The following is a 17835-nucleotide window of genomic DNA, read 5'->3' as shown; positions in this document are numbered from 1 at the left end:
CATCATCTGGAACCAGCACAGTGTTAATACACCTTTTTAACATTTGCTCATTTTGCCTTTAACAGTGAGTAGCAGCCCTCAGGCTTAGAGCGGAGGCAGGCTCTAATCTGCTGGAATTTTATTATTTTGTTTCATCTTTCTTTTCTAGTCAGAGCTGGTGGCTCATGCCTGTAATCCTAGCTACTTAAGAGGCTGAGATCAGGAGGATTATGGTTCAAGGCCAGCCTGGGCAAACAGTCTGAGAGACACCCTTTCCAAAATAACCATAGCAAAATAGATTGGGGATGTGGCTCAAGTGGTAGAGCACCAAAGCCCTGTGTTCAAACCCCAGTCCCACCAAAAAAAGGATCTTTTTTGGCAGTGCTAGGGATTAAAACCAGGTAAATGCCCCACTTCTGAGTGCTTGCTGTGTTTTATCTTTATTGGATTTGTACTCTGATTGCTTTCTAATGATAGCAAGGGATAATTTTTTAATGGAAGCAATAGTTTCCTATAAACATAAGTTTAAAGATTGACTTAAACAAGTGATGTGTACATACTAGTGTTCTGCAGAGAGGGCAGCCCTGCTCCAAGATCTGGGTTGCCCACTCTGGCTGTAAGTAGAGTTCCTGGGACCACTCTCTATCATTTTGTTTTCCTTGGAGAGGGAGGGGCTCAGACAGCAGGATTCTGGAGAAGCTTTCAAGAGATTCTACCGAGCAATCCACATTGAGACCTCAGCATCACACCGCTGCCTGCCTGGTTTACAAGTCCACAGTGTAACTCAGCAGCATGACGACACTGAGTCCTTGGCTTCCAGGCACTCTGGCCAGTGGGTTCTCCTCATAGAAAATGCATCCATGCAGGACTATATAACCTGGGCTCTGATTTCTTATTGGAAGCCTAATGAAATTGCAAGGACTGAGCAGGCTTTGGATGAAGGTGACTTATCAGTGGGTCTCAAAATTGAATGGTGGTGTGTCTATTTTAGAGGACAAGCTGGTCCGTTTCCATCTATCACCCAGGACCTGGCTGAAAACTCCCTCCCCTCAGTCAGATCAATGGGCCTGGGTTAAGGGCTGGACAAACATAAGGACTCTTGCGTGCGAAGTCTTCCCATCTTCTCCTCTGTGTCCATAGATCACACCCTTTTGCCAAGTCTGGATCTGTTGATGGCCCTGGCAGATTTGGGTTCCACATTAGGCCGTGTCTGAAAGGACATAAATACACCTGGAAGGCCGGTATTAGTGGGAATATAGTTGCTGCCACAGTGCAGAGCCTAGCTCATTTTCTTTCCTTTTGGTGGTACTGTGGTTTTGAACTCAGGCCTCATGCTGGGTAGGCAAGCCTTCTACCACTTTAGCCATTTTTCAGATAGGACCTGGGCTGGCCTCAGAACAAAGCTGTCCTACATTTGCTTCCTGAGTAGCTGAGATTACCATTGTGAGCCACCCTACCTTGTTGACTGAGATGGGGTTTTGCTACCTTTTTGCCTGGGCTGGCCTTGAACCACAATCCTCCCAATCTCTACCTCCTAAGTAGACAGGATGACAGGTATGAGCCAACACACCAGCTTGTTTTCAATCCAGAACATAAGCTAGCCAGGGAGCAACACCCCACAAAGAAAACCCAGGGTGCCACTTGAGGGTGCCTGTGTGAAGGGACAGAATGCATTTCCTGGGTGGCTGGAGGTGGCTTTTCTTGGAGCAATGGGCTAGGTAACCTTGGATCAGGTATAGGTGGTAATGTGAGGGTTGAGGTGGGCAGTTGAAGGTGGGTTTTTGATTTTTACTTTACAGGTTCTGTTCATTTCCTCTTAAGGAAAATGAGACTGGAAAGTAAAAAGTGTCCCCACTCCATCTCAGCCCACAGTGGGAACCATTCTTCTAAGCTTGGCAAATATGACTTTTATAACTAACCCAACAAACTAGTTCCTTATGAGAAAAGTTAATAATTATGTCAGAAGAAGAAAACATCTGGAAGAATATCCTTTGGAAAATGAACAGTGATTATTGTAGTATGGTAATGTGGTTTTTGTTCTTTCTGTTCTGAGTTTTCTGTTCATGAATTGATTTTATTGTGTAATAAGGAAAACAATTAGAGAAAAGGGACTACACAGTGGAAACAGGAGACCAAGGGCTGGACCCACCTGTTCAAAAACAGAACAAGCTGCAAAACTCAGGTGTGCATCGTCCATACCTGAGCAGGTAACCAGCTCTGTGCACGCCCTCTCTACCTGAGGGCATGATGTTATGGATGGATCTTCCTATTTGGTATCTTTCTATTCTCATCTTAACTTCCATACTAGCTGTGACCCTGGGAAAATAAGTGTCCTCCTGGAGCCTCAGTTTTTCCATTTGCAAAATGTGAAGTTGCTCTAACATGAGTGGATCTCACCAAGGGTAGGCTTTGTCCTCCAAAGAAGTAAGGCAGTGTGTGCAGCCATTGTTGGCTGGCCCATGTGAGGGGGACATACTGGCACCTAGTGGACAGAGTCCAGAACTGCTGCTCAACGTCCTACCCTACAACAAAGGATTATCTGTCTGGTCCCAGGGTCAGCTAAGTCTGAGGAAGAGGACCTGGGTTTTTTTTTTTTTCAAATTCTGGCATTTGAAATCAGTGAGGTTGGAAAAGGTAATGCTGTCAGTGACTGAGTGGTATCACTGTGGCCCACTCTCCCACACAGAGAGAAGAAATAAGTGACAGGGACAAATTGTGATGGGAAGCCCTGTAAGAGAAGGCAGCAAATGGCTGTCTCTTTCCCAGGGACTGGGCCCTCTGTAGCTCACACATTCCACCAGGGCCCTACCCTGCTGGTGTGGGCATAAGAAACAACCAGCTGATGTCTAGAAAATCACACACCATGGGAACAAAGGCTTGGTGAGTGCCAGTTCTCTAATGACCATCTTAGGATTTTCCAGGTTAGCAGAGGCCAGAGACGCGCTGGGTGTTCATCACGCTTTCCTTTAAAAACATGAGATGCCTCATCGGACACTTAACACGTGCTGATTCATTTCAGGTTGTGTTTGACAACTGAAGAGCCCACTATGACCAAAGCATTTATGCATACTTGTTAAACTACAAGCCAGATGGGGTGGTGCATGCCTATAATCCCAGCATTTGGGAGACCGAGGCATCTCAAGTTTGAGGACACCCTGAGCTACATAGCAGGACCATGTCTAACAAAACAATCAACACTGCATTAACCCTACAGATGGAGGGAAGAGGTTATTTCAATATGAAAAGAAATAAAATTGGATTTCTACCTCCCACTAGACCCAAACATCCTTTGCAGGTAAATAATAGACTTCAAGGTCTATTTAGCCTCAGGAGGCTGAATTCTAAAAACCTATCTTCATAACTTTAGAGTAAGGAAGGGGAAGATTTTTCTAAGCAAGTCCCAAGAGTCCCAATAAAGGAAAAAAGATAAACACACTAACTCTTACAAACTACTATTCATCAACAGATAAACCACAATAATAAATAAAGAATGCCTACAGACCAGTAAAGAAAACCCGGTAAGAAGCAAAAATGTTGAATGATCCTTTATAAAAGAGGGTGTCCCAATGGCTGATAACACTTGGAAAAGGACCCCAGAACCATAATGAGATCAAGATACACCCACTAAAATGGCTATGATGAAAAAGATAGACAAATTCAGTGGTTCGTGAGGATGTGAAGAAATTCAAACTAATTTTGTTGCTGAGTGGGAGTATAGGTTGACATAACTAATTTGTAAAATTGCCTACTGAAGCTCAACTGTGTACCTAGTGAAAATGAGAGCATCTCTTTACCAAAAGACATGCACAAGAATATTCATGACATATTTGTGATAGCACCAAATTGCAAACAACCCAAATGGCCACCTGCAGTAAAATGGATGATTCAGTTCTTCTATGCGTGCAATGAGAAAACAAGTTAGCAATGAGAAATGCCTCATAGTGTGAACAGCACAGAAGGCTGAATGACAGAACAATTAGAAAAAGGAAAATGTGCTGCATAATTCCACTTAGATTAAGGCCAAAGGCAAACTTCTCTGGGGCAGAAGTCAGAATCATGCTTGCTTTTGGGTGTACTGCAGGTGGCATGAAGGAACTGCCTCTGGCGTTGTAAATGTTCTGTTTCTAGATGTGGCTTGTCTGTGTGTAGGGGTTACCCATCCGTGTCAAGCTATGATGCATTTGACTGCTATGTGTGTTACACCTTAACTAAAAACACCCCCTACTAAACACCCCAAAGGTTCATGAGTTTCTATACTAATACTACATCCTGAATCCTGACAAACATCATTTAAGCACAAGTTAAAGAAAATACACTTTTGTCCATGTGGCCAACCTTTTTAATTTATAGTTATTTCTTTTTTTTTAAAGGCAAGCCATAGAATCAGAGAAGGCATTTGTAGCATATTTTTCAATTCGGAACCCACAATGAGAGCAAGAACTCTGCAACCCTATTAGATAAATGCAGACGACACAACAGAAAAATGGAGAGAAGTCTTCTCCCTGCTGTGCACGTTTCAGTTCTCTATCTTTTCCTAAAAAATACTTCTACTATTTTAAATTGATTTTTATCTCAGTAATACGTCGCTACATTTTCCAAGGCTTGGTGTCCTCCCTGACACCTAGAGAAAATGATGGTTGACTACTTTGCATGCTATTTTTTACATTTTCCCTTCATGCAGTGTTATTTTGTGGGTTTTGTTTATTTTGCATGGATGACAGACATCACACTGTTCTTATTCAACATCTCTCACCATTCCTTAGGTTGATATGTGGAAAGCAACTCTAGTACCTTGCTCTTTGTAACTGCTTCCAAGTCTTCCAGAAGAATGGATGGTTCAAAGTTTGCATAGCTCTTCCTTGATGGGTAGCTATTACCATTAATGTCTCGTTTTGCTATTAGTACTCCTCTTCAGTGAGAAGAATTGATATACCTCTTGATTATTTAATTCCCATTTCCTAGTCTTAGCAGTCTTATTTGGTGATTTCCTCAGTTGTTAAAGCAGACAGCAGTGTGCACAGCTGTGGTGAGTCCTGGTTCTCCTACCTGTGTCACCCCAACCCTACTTGGCCACCAAGGACCAGGTTAGAGCTGGCCACCTAAGCTTCAGCCTGCTGCCAATGTGCCATTCCAGGTGAGTTGCTTTTGTCTCTAGCTCTCTTATTTCCTCACTTAGGAATCCAAGGGGTCTGGGGAGAGGGGTCTGTGTCAGCTTGGAAGGCCTTTGGGACTGAGAAGCAGTTTTCCTTTCCTTGTAGTCCTCCTGAGATGCTGCCTGCCTCCTGGTCTGAAGGGTGCTCTCAAGTCACGCTCATGAAAGGTGCTTGCAGAGCCTCCTTCTCCACCTCCACCTTCTCTGGGTGCTCCTGAGGCCTTGGAGCGGTTTTCTTTACTTATCCCTGTGACTTTCGAAGGCTACGTTGCTATAGCAACCCAGGCCCCCTAAACCTGTTATGAAGAGGAGCCATCAGCCTTTTCCAGAGTCCCTTTCAGGGGCAACAGAGGAAGAGCCACAGTCCTCATTTCAGAGCACCTGTCTGAGCCAGCCGCTGGTCCAAATCCCCCAGTTTAACTCAAGAACACAGATGCCACGGGCAAAGAATCTTCTCTGGCTCTTGTTCTAAAGCTCTTCCTACCACTGCTTTCTTCTCAGACATCTCTGCCTTTGTTGTATCTCCCCTGACCTTTACCCCTCCCCACAGACCTGCTGCTTCCATGGTGATCCCGGCTGCAAATAGCTCGTCCTCCACTTCTGCCTAATAGGTCCTTCCCCAATAGGCAACCGCATAGGTTTCAGCTTTTTGAAAACATCAGCTCCCCTCCCCCTCCTGCTCACAAGCCCACAGGCAGTGTGCCACGGGGTATAAGGAACCTGCCACCTGGCTGCTGCTCCCCACCTCAGTCTCCTTTGCCTCTGTGCTCATCCTGGGGTCCTCCCTCCATCTGTGCTATTGCCCTGCCAGCACCTGTCACCATCTGCAGTCTTACTGTGTAGTTTGCTGTCTCCCTATCCATAACAGAGATGACAACAATACTGTTTCTTATTCAGGGCCATTCTCCAACCCGAGAACTGCACATCACAGTGCACCCCAAGAGTTATGTATCTCCCCCTCACCCCCAACGACATCCTTCCTGACTTCCTCCCACTGCTCCAGTTGCCCACCACACATGGAGGGAAGAGGATGGAGAACACAGCTTCTGAATAAGCAGTCACAGAAGAGGGAATGCAGCAGGGGGCTGGCTCTGAGAGGCACCCGACAGGGAGATATGCTTTTGTTCTTTTGACAACGCCTACCAGTTACATAGCTCTACTGTCTCTTTTTCAGCCTTTAAAGTCCCAGGTAGGGTGAAACCATTGTCTTTCATCACAAAAACATGAAGATAACACTATGTACTTCTCCCTCAGCTTAAACAGGGAAGTTCCTCCTGTCCAGGTTATTCCTCAGGAAATCCCCCTCCGACCCCAAATCACATTGGGTTCTGTCCCCACTGGACTCCACGCTCTCCCCCTTATAGCACTACTGTCATTCTAAACACATTTCTATGTCACCACATACAGGACAAGGCTGGGGCCAGCTATTGCTGCCTCAGTCAGCACAGTGTCCAGCTGATGGAGGCTAAGGAGTAACCGTTTAGTGCACAAAGGGCAAATAAATTCACTAAGGTCCAGACACAGCTGGTGAGTGGTGGAGCTGGAACTTGAACCCAGGTCTGTCTAACTATAGGACCGCTACTCTGTCTAGCCTTCTGACCACAGAGCTGCTTGGACATATAATGAGGGAGCACACACCCATGCTGCAACCTCATGGTGGGGTGGCGGTGCCCTGGCCTGGACTCACCAGAGCTTGCTCTATGAGGAGGCAGAAAAGGATGGCATTGCCCACTTCCCTCAGGCTTTGGAACACGTCTGTTTTGAGCTCTGCGTACTCGATGATATCCTTGAGCTGGTGGTGGAAGAACTCCAGGATCCCTGAGAGAGGAAGGGGAATGGTCAGTGAGACATGGACACTGTTCAGCCAGGTTTATGGGACGTGCTCATTGAGCAGTCGACCCAGACCTGACTCTCAGAGGGCAAAAGGTCAAACCATACGTCCCTCTATATGTGGGCCCAAAGGGGAATTTCTTACAGGGGCAGTACTAGAAAAAACTTGGGAAGGGGGTACAAATTATTACCTGGAACAAAATAAAACACATCCACAGAGGATGTGGGAAATGGAGGAGCATCGGTCCATTTGTTGCTCCAGGAATTAATATTTAGAGGTATTGAGCTAGGTATTCTATCTGCAATGTCTCAATTATTTCCCATAAACGAGGCACTGCTACCCATGTTTTCAGATGAGATTCAGAGGCTAAGTGACACGCCCACAGTCACACGGCTAGTAAGTGGAGAGCTGGGATTGGACACCAGTGGTTTCAGCCTCATCCCTTTAATAATGAACAGGCCACACTTAACAAGCACACGTGGTTTTTGGAGGACATCTTGGTTTTTGGAGGAAAACAGCAGGCACTGAATTCACATTCTTTATCTTTCCCCATTTCTCAGGTCCATACTGAGTGGTAAAAAATGCCTACTTCTGCCTCACCTTAGTTTTGTAACTTGGCACCACCACACAGGACACCAGCCTCCTCCAAGTGGGCAAGTGGTGGGGGGGGTGTGTGGGGGGAGACACCTAGGAGTGCCGAGCTCACGAACACCTTTACGTGGAAACCTTGTTATTTATTACTTAGACGCTCACCCTTCCTGTTCCACGGTCCAGGTCCAGCAGGCATCATTGCTCTCCAGCGATGGAGGGCGATGCTATTGCTTAGGGCTGAGATGGATTCAAGCTATCTAGATGGTGGCCGGGCTGCATACAAAGCTCTGTCAGCTCACCGCAGCTTAGAGAAGCAAAGAGTCCAAGGTGGAACCAGAGACCCGCCCCACCATGGCATCGCTTTCCATTCTTTACCCATCACCAACCTGGGGAGCCATACTCGTGCCGGGGTAGGCGGCATATCTTAGGCATGACTTCTATCAGTGTCTTCACGTACTGGAGGATGGTGCCTTGGAGCTACAAAAGAAGAGTGCAAAAGAGTGAGTCAGTCCATTGCCACTGTAAGCGTGGACCACTGGGCCCAGTGCTGGGCTACTGGTGGCATGGAACTTCTGTGGAGTCACTTCGAAGAGACCGGAGCTCTTGCTTTACTTGGGCTTACAGACTGTAAGGAGGGCATGTTTCTGGTAGCAGGCCCTTTCTGGTACTGGGGATGCTTGTAACATTCGGACTTAGAGCTAAAATTAAAGGTGGGCAGGAATCTGTGTAAATTCAGGCACATTATCCAATTTAAGCATGGAAGATTCATGGCACTTTCCTCCTTCCTGTGTCCAAAGGAGACCTCTTTAATCAATTCCCACCTTTTCCTGTTTTATTCTGGATTTAGCTTCACAAGCTGAAGCCAAAGAACTGGAGTTATCAGATGGATCCTGCTATTCCTGACTTGGTTGTACATTATTTTTCTTTTGTCATCTCAGATTTCCAGAAGAGTTTGCCTACATGTTTTGGCCTTGCTTCAGCAGTGTTATAGGGAATTAAATGAAGGTTCAAATGCCCATACTTGGGCAGACACAGAACAGTAGGAAAGGGATACAGAACTCCCATGAAGCCTGTGCAATAGTAGTAACAGTGCTCAGCAAGAAACCCCAAGGGGACAAAGTGTGGTGACTGATTAGAGAAATCTGCCTTGCACATGACAGATGAAAAAATACAGTACAGTGGATCCTGAAGATCAAAATCAGGACTTCTGAGTTGTCATCAAATACAGAAGTGAGTTCAGGGCCAGAAAAGGGAAGCAAAGCCACAAAGGTATGCAGAAATACACCAGGATATGTAGGAACTGTCAAGAGACAAGGGCCTAGGATTCCCTGGGTGATTTCTGCAGGCAGAGCTGGAGTGCCTGAGATTTGTTTTGACAGCCCAGGTAGAAAGAGAAAGTATATCTTCCCCACCTGGGCACATCCCAGGATGCTCTGAGGTCTCTCCTTACCAAGCTTTTGACAATTTTCAGCAACTCCTCCATGACCACAGCAATGCCCTGGTAACCCAGGAGTCTGCAGATGGTCTTGAAGTGAGGGGGGCCCACGAAATTCCTGTAGGAGCTGTAGATGTGGCTGTAGGCAATGTTGAGAGGCTGGAAAACAGGAGTTGTGGCAAAGTAAGCGACCCAGTCCTAAAATGGATGTTGGTGAGTACTAACAGGAGATGTTTTGCTGTCATTCATAGGGACCCTGTGAATATGCCTGCAGGACGGTGGCCACAGAGAGAGAAGGTGTGGTCGTTGACCACTGGGTGGAGCAAAATTCACTAGATGAAGCAGTTGTTCCCCAGTAGAAGTGGGGAAAGGGCTTCTAGGCAAATATGACAGGGACTCCTGCCACCCATGACTGTCTACACACCAAACTAGGACTTTTCCAAATTGAGCCATATGACAGGGATAAAATGACTGATTTCTTTTGCTAGAGACATTTTTGGCAACTAGAATTTGACTGGAAGAGCCATTGAAAAAGTGAGTAACTGATGTATTGTCATCTATTGCTGGTTGTTCCCATCCAGGACAGCAGGGCCTACTGGGAATGAACAGGCCTGGGAGTCAGGAGACTGAGTGCCTGGGAGAATCACTCAGGCTTTTGAAGCCTTTAGTTTCCAATTCTATGAAATGATTGGGGTTGCATTCAATTAATGGTTTCATAACTTTCAGAGCAGCATTCCAAAGGAAAGATGACAGGGAAGCTCATATGCAAAACACACCAAGTAGAGCTGCTCCTTTGGGTGCTGGTTGGGGACCCAGGGCTTTGGCCACTGTCTGGCTACCACCATCATCTCCTGGACCCCATAAGACTCCCTACTGAATTAGAGGGATCTCATTAAGATACCTGTCTAAGAATATGTGACCAAAAACATCAGGCCCTTGATTAGTCTCACTTGGTTGGTGACACTGTAAAATTATCTGGTTTTGAAATGTTGCTACATATGGAGCACCTCATGCCAGGCTTTGTGGGGTCATCCATGCACATTTTTATTTAATCCACAGAACAAACACCTGCAATTTGTTACATTCTTAGCCTCATTTCACAGATGAGGGAACCCAGGCTTAGGGTGGTCAGTAGCTTGCTCAAGGTTGATTTGTAGGTAACTAAGCCTAGATTTGAACCAGGTATGGCTGATGTTAAAGCCCATATCCTTATTCCAACCACACTGTTCTACTTTGAAAGGTTCATTCTCAATGAGCCATGCTCAGGTTTTTAGATAACATTTCATTTCGAAACTTAGTTCTGAGTATAGCTTTCCCACTTGGAATTACAAAAATCTCAAGTCTGAACATGCAAATATGAGGTAACAGCTAATATTCTATTACATGACATTCTCTACTAGTTGGCTAAGTAGAAATTATACATGGATTAAACAGAAACTCTAATGATGCTTTTGGAGGTCTACAAGATTTCTACTCCCTTTGGAGCTAGGGAGGGAAGATTTAATTATTTTCAGTCTAACGTTTAAGTATGTTTTGCTATATACTAATTATCCTAAATTTTATAAAGCAAACATCCCAATTCTAGCACCTCTAATAATAAGGATACCCAAGAACAATAGAGTTCCCACTAATAACAAGGATTCAGGAGGGATTAGAATACCCGCTCACTCACCAAGCAGAATTACAGTACTTGGTAAGCTCACACCCACACATTGTGAGGCCTGGAATGTGAGAAAGAACAGCTTTCTACATACTTAAGACAAGGTGCTGTTACGGTAAAGTCTGCCTGAACTCAGGGGAGGGACATAGTTTATTTATTTTCTGCGGTACTGGGCTTGAACTCAGGGCCTACGCCTGAGACACTCCACCGGCCCTTTTTCTGTGAAAATTGTTTTCAAGATTGGGTCTTGCAGAATTATTTGTCTGGCTTTGAACGCAGATCCTCCTGATCTCTGCTTCCTGAGTAGCTAGGATTACAGGTGAGAGCCATTGGCGCCCAGCAGTTTATGTAATTTTTAAGTGTATGGACAGGAGTCGTTTATGAAGAGAGGATAATATAACTGACTTCAACAAACGATGTCCACTCAAGTCGCTGTTCAGTCAATCCTGGAAGTGTACCAATTGTTGGGGCCGACTGTGCCAACCCTGGGCTTAGGCCATGTCATTATTCATGTGTGGATCAAACCTGTTTTAATGCCTCTGTAACAGTCCACCCTATCAAACAGGCTGGGGCTGGGGAGAGGCCTGAGAGGGCGTGTGGGGCCTAAGATGCTAGGTGATGTAACTTAGTTCTGGCCCCACCATCAAAGCCCTATTCTGTATTTTACTGTCTCCCTCTTCAGAGGTGAGGAGCCCAAACACCACAACCACAGTGGAGGTCAGGCCTGACTGGAAAGAGGCACAGGAGAACTTCCTAGGATGATGGAAAAGCTCCCCAACCTGACTGGGTTGTTGACTGCACAGATGTCATATTTGTCAGAGCTCATGAAGCTTTGTATGCTTACAACTGTGCATGGGTGGACCCCATGTTTGTGTTCCTACCAAATTAGGATTTCATTGAAATCCTAACCCCCAATGGGATGGGATTAAGAGATGGGGCCTTGGAGGGTTGAGCCCTCATGAATGGGATCTGTGTCCCCATAAGAGGGGGCAAGATTTCCCTTCCCTTCTCTCTGCTGTCAAGTGAAGATATAAGAGAGCCTCTGTAAACCAGACCTTATTCTTTGATCTTCATCTTAGACTTTCCAGCCCCTGGAATAGTGAGCAATAAATGCCTGTGATTTAAGTCATCCAGTCTATGGGATTCTTGTTATAGCTGCCTGAACCAACAGAGATAGTGCATGTTAGTGTAAAAAATATAAAGGTCTAATTTAAAAACCTACTTGCTTGTACAAGTAAAATTTAAAAACCCACTTGCTTATGTCATAGTCTAATTTACTTTGTAATATTTATTTTCAAACATCACAAAGCAGAACCATGCTTTGGATTTCTGCTGCCAAGGGCTGTAGCTCGAGCCTGTCCAGCACCAGGGGACAATGTGCTCACATGCACACAGCCATGGGGAGACTGAGCTCTCGTGGACTGCTCCACATTCTCACTCACATCAGGGACTCTGGGCTTCCTCTCCAAACCCAGAAAAGCACATTCTCCATGGTCCCCTTTTCATATGTCCTATGAAAGGAGTTTTGGAGTAGTGTGGAGCTTTCACATGGATATCCCTGGTGGGGACAAAAGACAATCAACTACTTACTGTATTTTTTTCTGCCTGATTCTCTGACTTCTTTACTTCCTTCATCTGAGTCTAGAGAATGGGCGTTAGGTAGGCCCAGCTGAGTTCAACTTGCAAGTCTCTAATTCATTAGCTGGAAGTTCTTGGACAAATGACTTAGAACTTTGAAGCCTTGATTGGAACTCTGAAGCCTTAAGAAGATGCTAATCCCAAACCCACTAGGGTATTTGGAAGTTTAATACATATAGCAGCAAGCACAGTGCCTAGCACACTGAAACCACTTGCTAACCAAACAGCCATTAATAGTACTTTATTTGATAACCTTAGGAAGTAAAAACTAAGAAAGTACAACTTCCTGCTCAAACTTCCCCAGCAGTCTTGGATGCAACCAACGGTTCTCTGAATGTGAAGAGGGGAGTTTCAGACATGGGGTGCAATTTTATACAACACAGTGTGTACACCACTAGATGGTATGATAGAAATCAGAGCAGGGACCAGCTGATGGAGCATGCTCCCCAAATGCTGACTTCATTCAATATTCAGAATGCTATAAAAGTGGGAGGCATCCCCACTTGCTGGGCAGCCCCTCACTCTAGGATGGAGGTTGAGATAGAGGTGCTCTATCGCCCCCTGCCAAGGTGCAGGCTCCACTGGACTCTTTCTGGACACTTCTTAGTAGTCTCTCCATCCCACTCTCAAGGAGCTTTGGGTATCAAGTTTCCCCTAATACTTCCTGGCAGCACAAATAAATGTATGGAAACTGTTCAGCAGGCCTTCCCAGTTCTAGGAAGAGGGGAGACACTTAGGAGTTATTTTACCATGCAAGGGTTTTTAAAAATGCCCCCATCCCCAACACTCTTGGTCCACTTAGGAGGCTTTGGGTTGGCTCTGCCAGTCTTGGATTCAATCTATACAGGCAGTTCAGGCCTCAGTGGATACCCAAGCTGTATTTCATGCAGAAAGAACCAGCAAGAAATGAGCAGAATCCAAATCCTCCTCTTAAGTGAGCAGGCTTCCCCACCCCCACTCCCCAGAATACAGCACACACGTGCAAGAGGAAACACACACACATGCTGCAAAGTGCATGCACACACATCCCCGGAGGGCACCCTCTGACCTGCTGGCTCAGCAGGAGGCTGGGCCCTATTGAGAAAATGTGGGAATAGGGGAGCCTGGGCATTTTCTGAGGTTTGGCAAAGAAAAACAGGAATGCATTGGACATTGGACATTGGCCACTGATCTCTCATCCTGAACTAATTCTGTTCACTGACTCAGGTTACAACCCAGGGGCCCAAGGGGAAACTAATGACACAACCTATTTGTTTAACATGACTCACTTCAAATGAAACTTGTTTAAATCCACACTACAAAAACAATCAAGAAGCAAAGAAACCTGATTCAGTAATCAGAGCTACATTATTACTGAGTGACAGATTACATTTTCTGAAAAAGCAAACAGTATTTTAAGAAGGAAAAAAAAAAACCACAGTGACTTTGATCTGGTGGACTCTGGGCACTGAAATATCTAGGTGACTTCTAAAAATTGTGGGAAAAATATCTAACATTTAGCATTTTAACCATTTAAAATTGTGGTATATGGACTTTTACTCACGAGGCCTTCACCTCTCAGATGGTAAACATGGCTGGCCACTCCAAACAATGAGGCCTATTTAATTGGCAAACCAAATTCGTAAGCGATTTGCATCTCTGCTCTCTGCAATTACACTTGCCATTTTCAGAGATCCCAAGAGGAATTAAAACTGTATTTAATTTCCTGTTTGGGTTACAATTTCTCTAGTGATGCCAGCAGCCCACAAACACAGCCCTGTAATTCAGGCCAGACTGCTACAGCGCCACTCTTCCATGTCACTGCAGGTAACTGCAACTAAGGAACAGGAATAGCACAACACCACCCTTGCTGGAAAGACTGTTCAATGCAATCACCAGTTCTGCAACAGGTTCAAGTCCATCGCCAGAGCTGGGGTAAAATTGCTGGTATGTCTCCCTGTCCCTTCTGGATGTTTGGCGAGTTCCTTCTTGGTAGTCTTGTCTCACAGTTGAATGATCCAAGGGAGTTGCTGTAGTAATCCCAGGCTCCTTTCTCTCTGAATCCATAACTAAAGTGCTTTGGTAAAGGCAAGAGGAAGGGTGGGCACCGAGCCTTCCAGTTCTGAGCTGTCACATCCACCGGTAAGACTTGGTTACTAAGAGTTTTGGAGGAACCAGTGTCATCACTTTTTGTTATAACTGGTACACATGTGATGACACGAGTATTCAGTGCTTCTCTGTGAGGGTTTCTACGTGTTAATTCCCTCCTGGCTTGTCCAGGTACTTTTCTGTAGGCTGCCATAACAAGTTACCACAAACCTGGTGACTTGAAACAACAGAACTTCCTCTCTCATACTTCCTTCCAGAAGCCGTAATCCAAACTCAGTATCACTGGGCCCAACTCAAGGGTTGGTTGGGCCACATTTTTTCCAAGGATCCCGGGGAGACTTTGTTCCTTGCCTCTTCCAGCCATGGTGGCTGCAGCGTTTCTGGCTTATAAGAACACCACTTTGTTTTTGTTTTTTTTTTCATTTTTCTTTTATTATTCATGTGTACATACAAGGCTTGCTTCATTTCTCCCCCCTGCCCCCACACCCTCCCTTACCACCCACTCCGCCCCCTCCCTCTCCCCCCCACCCCCCCAATACCCAGCAGAAACTATTTTGCCCTTATCTCTAATTTTGTTGTAGAGAGAGTATAAGCAATAATAGGAAGGAACAAGGGTTTTTGCTGGTTGAGATAAGGATAGCTATACAGGGCATTGACTCACATTGATTTCCTGTGCGTGGGTGTTACCTTCTAGGTTAATTCTTTTTGATCTAACCTTTTCTCTAGTTCCTGGTCCCCTTTTCCTCTTGGCCTCAGTTGCTTTAAGGTATCTGCTTTAGTTTCTCTGTGTTAAGGGCAACAAATGCTAGCTAGTTTTTTAGGTGTCTTACCTATCCTCACCCCTCCCTTGTGTGCTCTCGCTTTTATCATGTGCTCATAGTCCAATCCCCTTGTTGTGTTTGCCCTTGATCTAATGTCCACATATGAGGGAGAACATACGATTTTTGGTCTTTTGGGCCAGGCTAACCTCACTCAGAATGATGTTCTCCAGTTCCATCCATTTACCAGCGAATGATAACATTTCGAAGAACACCACTTTGATCTTCAACTCCCGTTAGGTGTGCACTTATGTCTTAGAAGGACACTTATGATGGGATCACCATCCCATCCTAAGATGCCTTAATCGCACGTGCAAAGGCCTTTTTCTGAAGCACATTGTATTTCCAGGATGAGGACCTGCTAGTAGTAGGGACTGTAGGATCCTCACAGAAGAGGAATGTGAAGCCCAAGCAAAGACAAAGTGACTTGCCAATGTGAACCAAAAGGTGTCATTCTGCCACATGGACGAGTTGTGAGAGTAGCAAGAACCTTCTGGACTGGGGGGGAAGTGACACTATGGATGGAGCCAGGATGGCACCGTGGGGACACAGGGAAGGGGTGGTGGCAGCGAAGTGGGTGGTGCTGCAAGAAGTCCTATTACTGGGGACGGTGGGATGCTCAAGGTGAACCAGATGGGAAGCATTGGTATCTAGACTTCCACCTACATGAGATCACCCAGCTCACTACAGCAGAGCACAGCCCTGGGTCCTGGGGACTTTGGATCCTATGGACTATGACTAAAGTGGTACATTCAGTCACGAGAGTAAGATGAGTTTCCGAGGTCAAATTATGGCTCAGATGGGGCATCATTTAGCTGATGAGGACCATGTTAACAGATCACACTGACAGTTTCTAAAGAGAAATGACTAAAATAATTAAATTATACTACAATCTGTATCACTTGGAAGATGGTTTTAAGATACTCTGTATAATTTAGAAAATATATTTTTCAAGTTTCACTTCATATATTAATTTGGATCACTGGACCAGTTAAAATATTTGGTTTTTTTTTTTTTTTTTGGTGGTGGTACTGGGGGTTATAATTAGGGCCTTGGGCTTGCTAGGTAGTGCTGTTTGAGCCATACCCCCAGCCTAAATCCTTTTTTTTTTTTTAAGACATTGAACATCATCCCTAAGTGAAAGATCTCTTAGGAAGATGTACTTAGACTCCAGGGCACAGGATGTTCAGAGGAGAAAACCCTTGCTGATCGTTTTTCTCCAAATGAACTTATGGTTTCCCTGGCTCTGTTGGCTACATCAAGGTGATTGATGTTCTCTGCAGGGGCATTTAGTTCTATGTTCCCATCGTTTTGGAGCCCATTACCCCTGCAAAGTCCTGTTTCTACCTCTCAAAGATATGACAACCCCAGTGGAAAGGGCTACATGGCATAGGGACAAAGCAGCACAGCCGGGCTTCAATAGGGACGGCCAGGAGCTCAGGCTCTGTGAACCTGGCCTTGACATCTTTACTCTGTCCTGTGACCTGGCTTTGTGACAGTCCCATTAGCTCCTGAGCTCCCATTTCTCCTTTGTATGGTGGTGACATGAAGGTCTATCTCAGAGATGTGATGAGAATAAAATGAGAAAATACACCATGTGGTCCCAGTGATTTTGTGAATTGTTTGGTAAGAGGCTTAGTGCCATCTTTGAACTTTTCTATATTACTTAATTATGCACCATGAGCATATATGTTATAAATAAAACCAGTAAAGCTGACTTAAGGAAAGGGCAATTTAGGATGCAAACCTAGCTCATTACCACATAGGGATGAAGCTAGGACCAACTTAGGAAATGGCTGTGAGCCACTAACCCTTTCCTAGTAACAACAGCTACTGTCCTTAAGCCCAGCACTTCACAGACAAGGGCCCATCTCACTGTTACAATAACGCCATAAGGCAGGTTACTGACATTCTCCTTATATAGGCGAGTAAATGAAGGTACCAGGAGGTGAGGGGGATTGGTCCAAGACCACATATCCAGCCTGGGGATTCCCAAGCCTGCTGCCTGAGCCCTTCACTTTCCCTGTGTGACAATCCATGCTTTGCACTGAGTCCACGGCTTCACTGCCACCTTCAGAAAGGATGCAGGGACCCCAACCAAGGCCCATTTCCTCTGGTAGGAATTTGCTGCTTATATAAACCAACTGGGGACCAACTGGCTGGGCAGAACCTTCAGCTGAGGAAGGTTCGTCTCCACTGATAAAGAAAGAACGGGAGCTTTTATCTCATTCGTCCAAAGCTGCAATGGCTCCTCCACGTGCTGCTAAGTGGTGACAGCCCAGAAGAGCAGGATGAGGCCTGCACTCAGGGGTCAGAGACCCTGTAACCAGCTCTGCCATTAATACGCTGTGTGGCCCCAGGAATGCTGTATCTTGTCTTGGTTCTGTGAAACAAGAGGGTGGCTAGGTCCCACATTCTCTGTGCATCTTAATAAAAGGCTCATGACTAAAAAGTTACCCAGGAGCATTAAAAATAGATGTGTACTTTCAGTAGAAAAAGAATCGAGTTCCCACTTGCCCTTCCACAGGCCTTTGAACTCTGGTATTTTTATTCCCCTCAAAATAATCTTTCAAAAGGCACCTGCAAACTCCCATATTGGCCTTTCAGTGGAGAAAAGCTTTCATGCCCTGCAGGGTGCCACCA

At 45.4% G+C, this 17835-nt stretch overlaps 1 protein-coding gene across 3 annotated transcripts in view; it reads right to left on the bottom strand.

The window, feature by feature from the left end:
- Nucleotides 1-17835, bottom strand: part of Cyfip2 (cytoplasmic FMR1 interacting protein 2) — a 120012-nt gene that overhangs the window by 20188 nt on the left and 81989 nt on the right. For all 3 annotated transcript variants that reach the window (XM_074057639.1, XM_020168155.2, XM_074057640.1), the window contains 3 exons: nucleotides 9004-9147; nucleotides 7940-8030; nucleotides 6819-6949 (listed from right to left, as the gene is read on the bottom strand). In XM_074057639.1, coding sequence (XP_073913740.1) covers nucleotides 6819-6949; nucleotides 7940-8030; nucleotides 9004-9147 — 366 coding nt within the window. The remainder of the gene's footprint in view (nucleotides 1-6818; nucleotides 6950-7939; nucleotides 8031-9003; nucleotides 9148-17835) is intronic.

The sequence above is a fragment of the Castor canadensis genome, chromosome 16 (genome assembly GCF_047511655.1).
Source record: "Castor canadensis chromosome 16, mCasCan1.hap1v2, whole genome shotgun sequence".
Lineage (NCBI taxonomy): Eukaryota > Metazoa > Chordata > Mammalia > Rodentia > Castoridae > Castor > Castor canadensis.
This window is presented reverse-complemented; position numbering and strand designations above follow the sequence as displayed.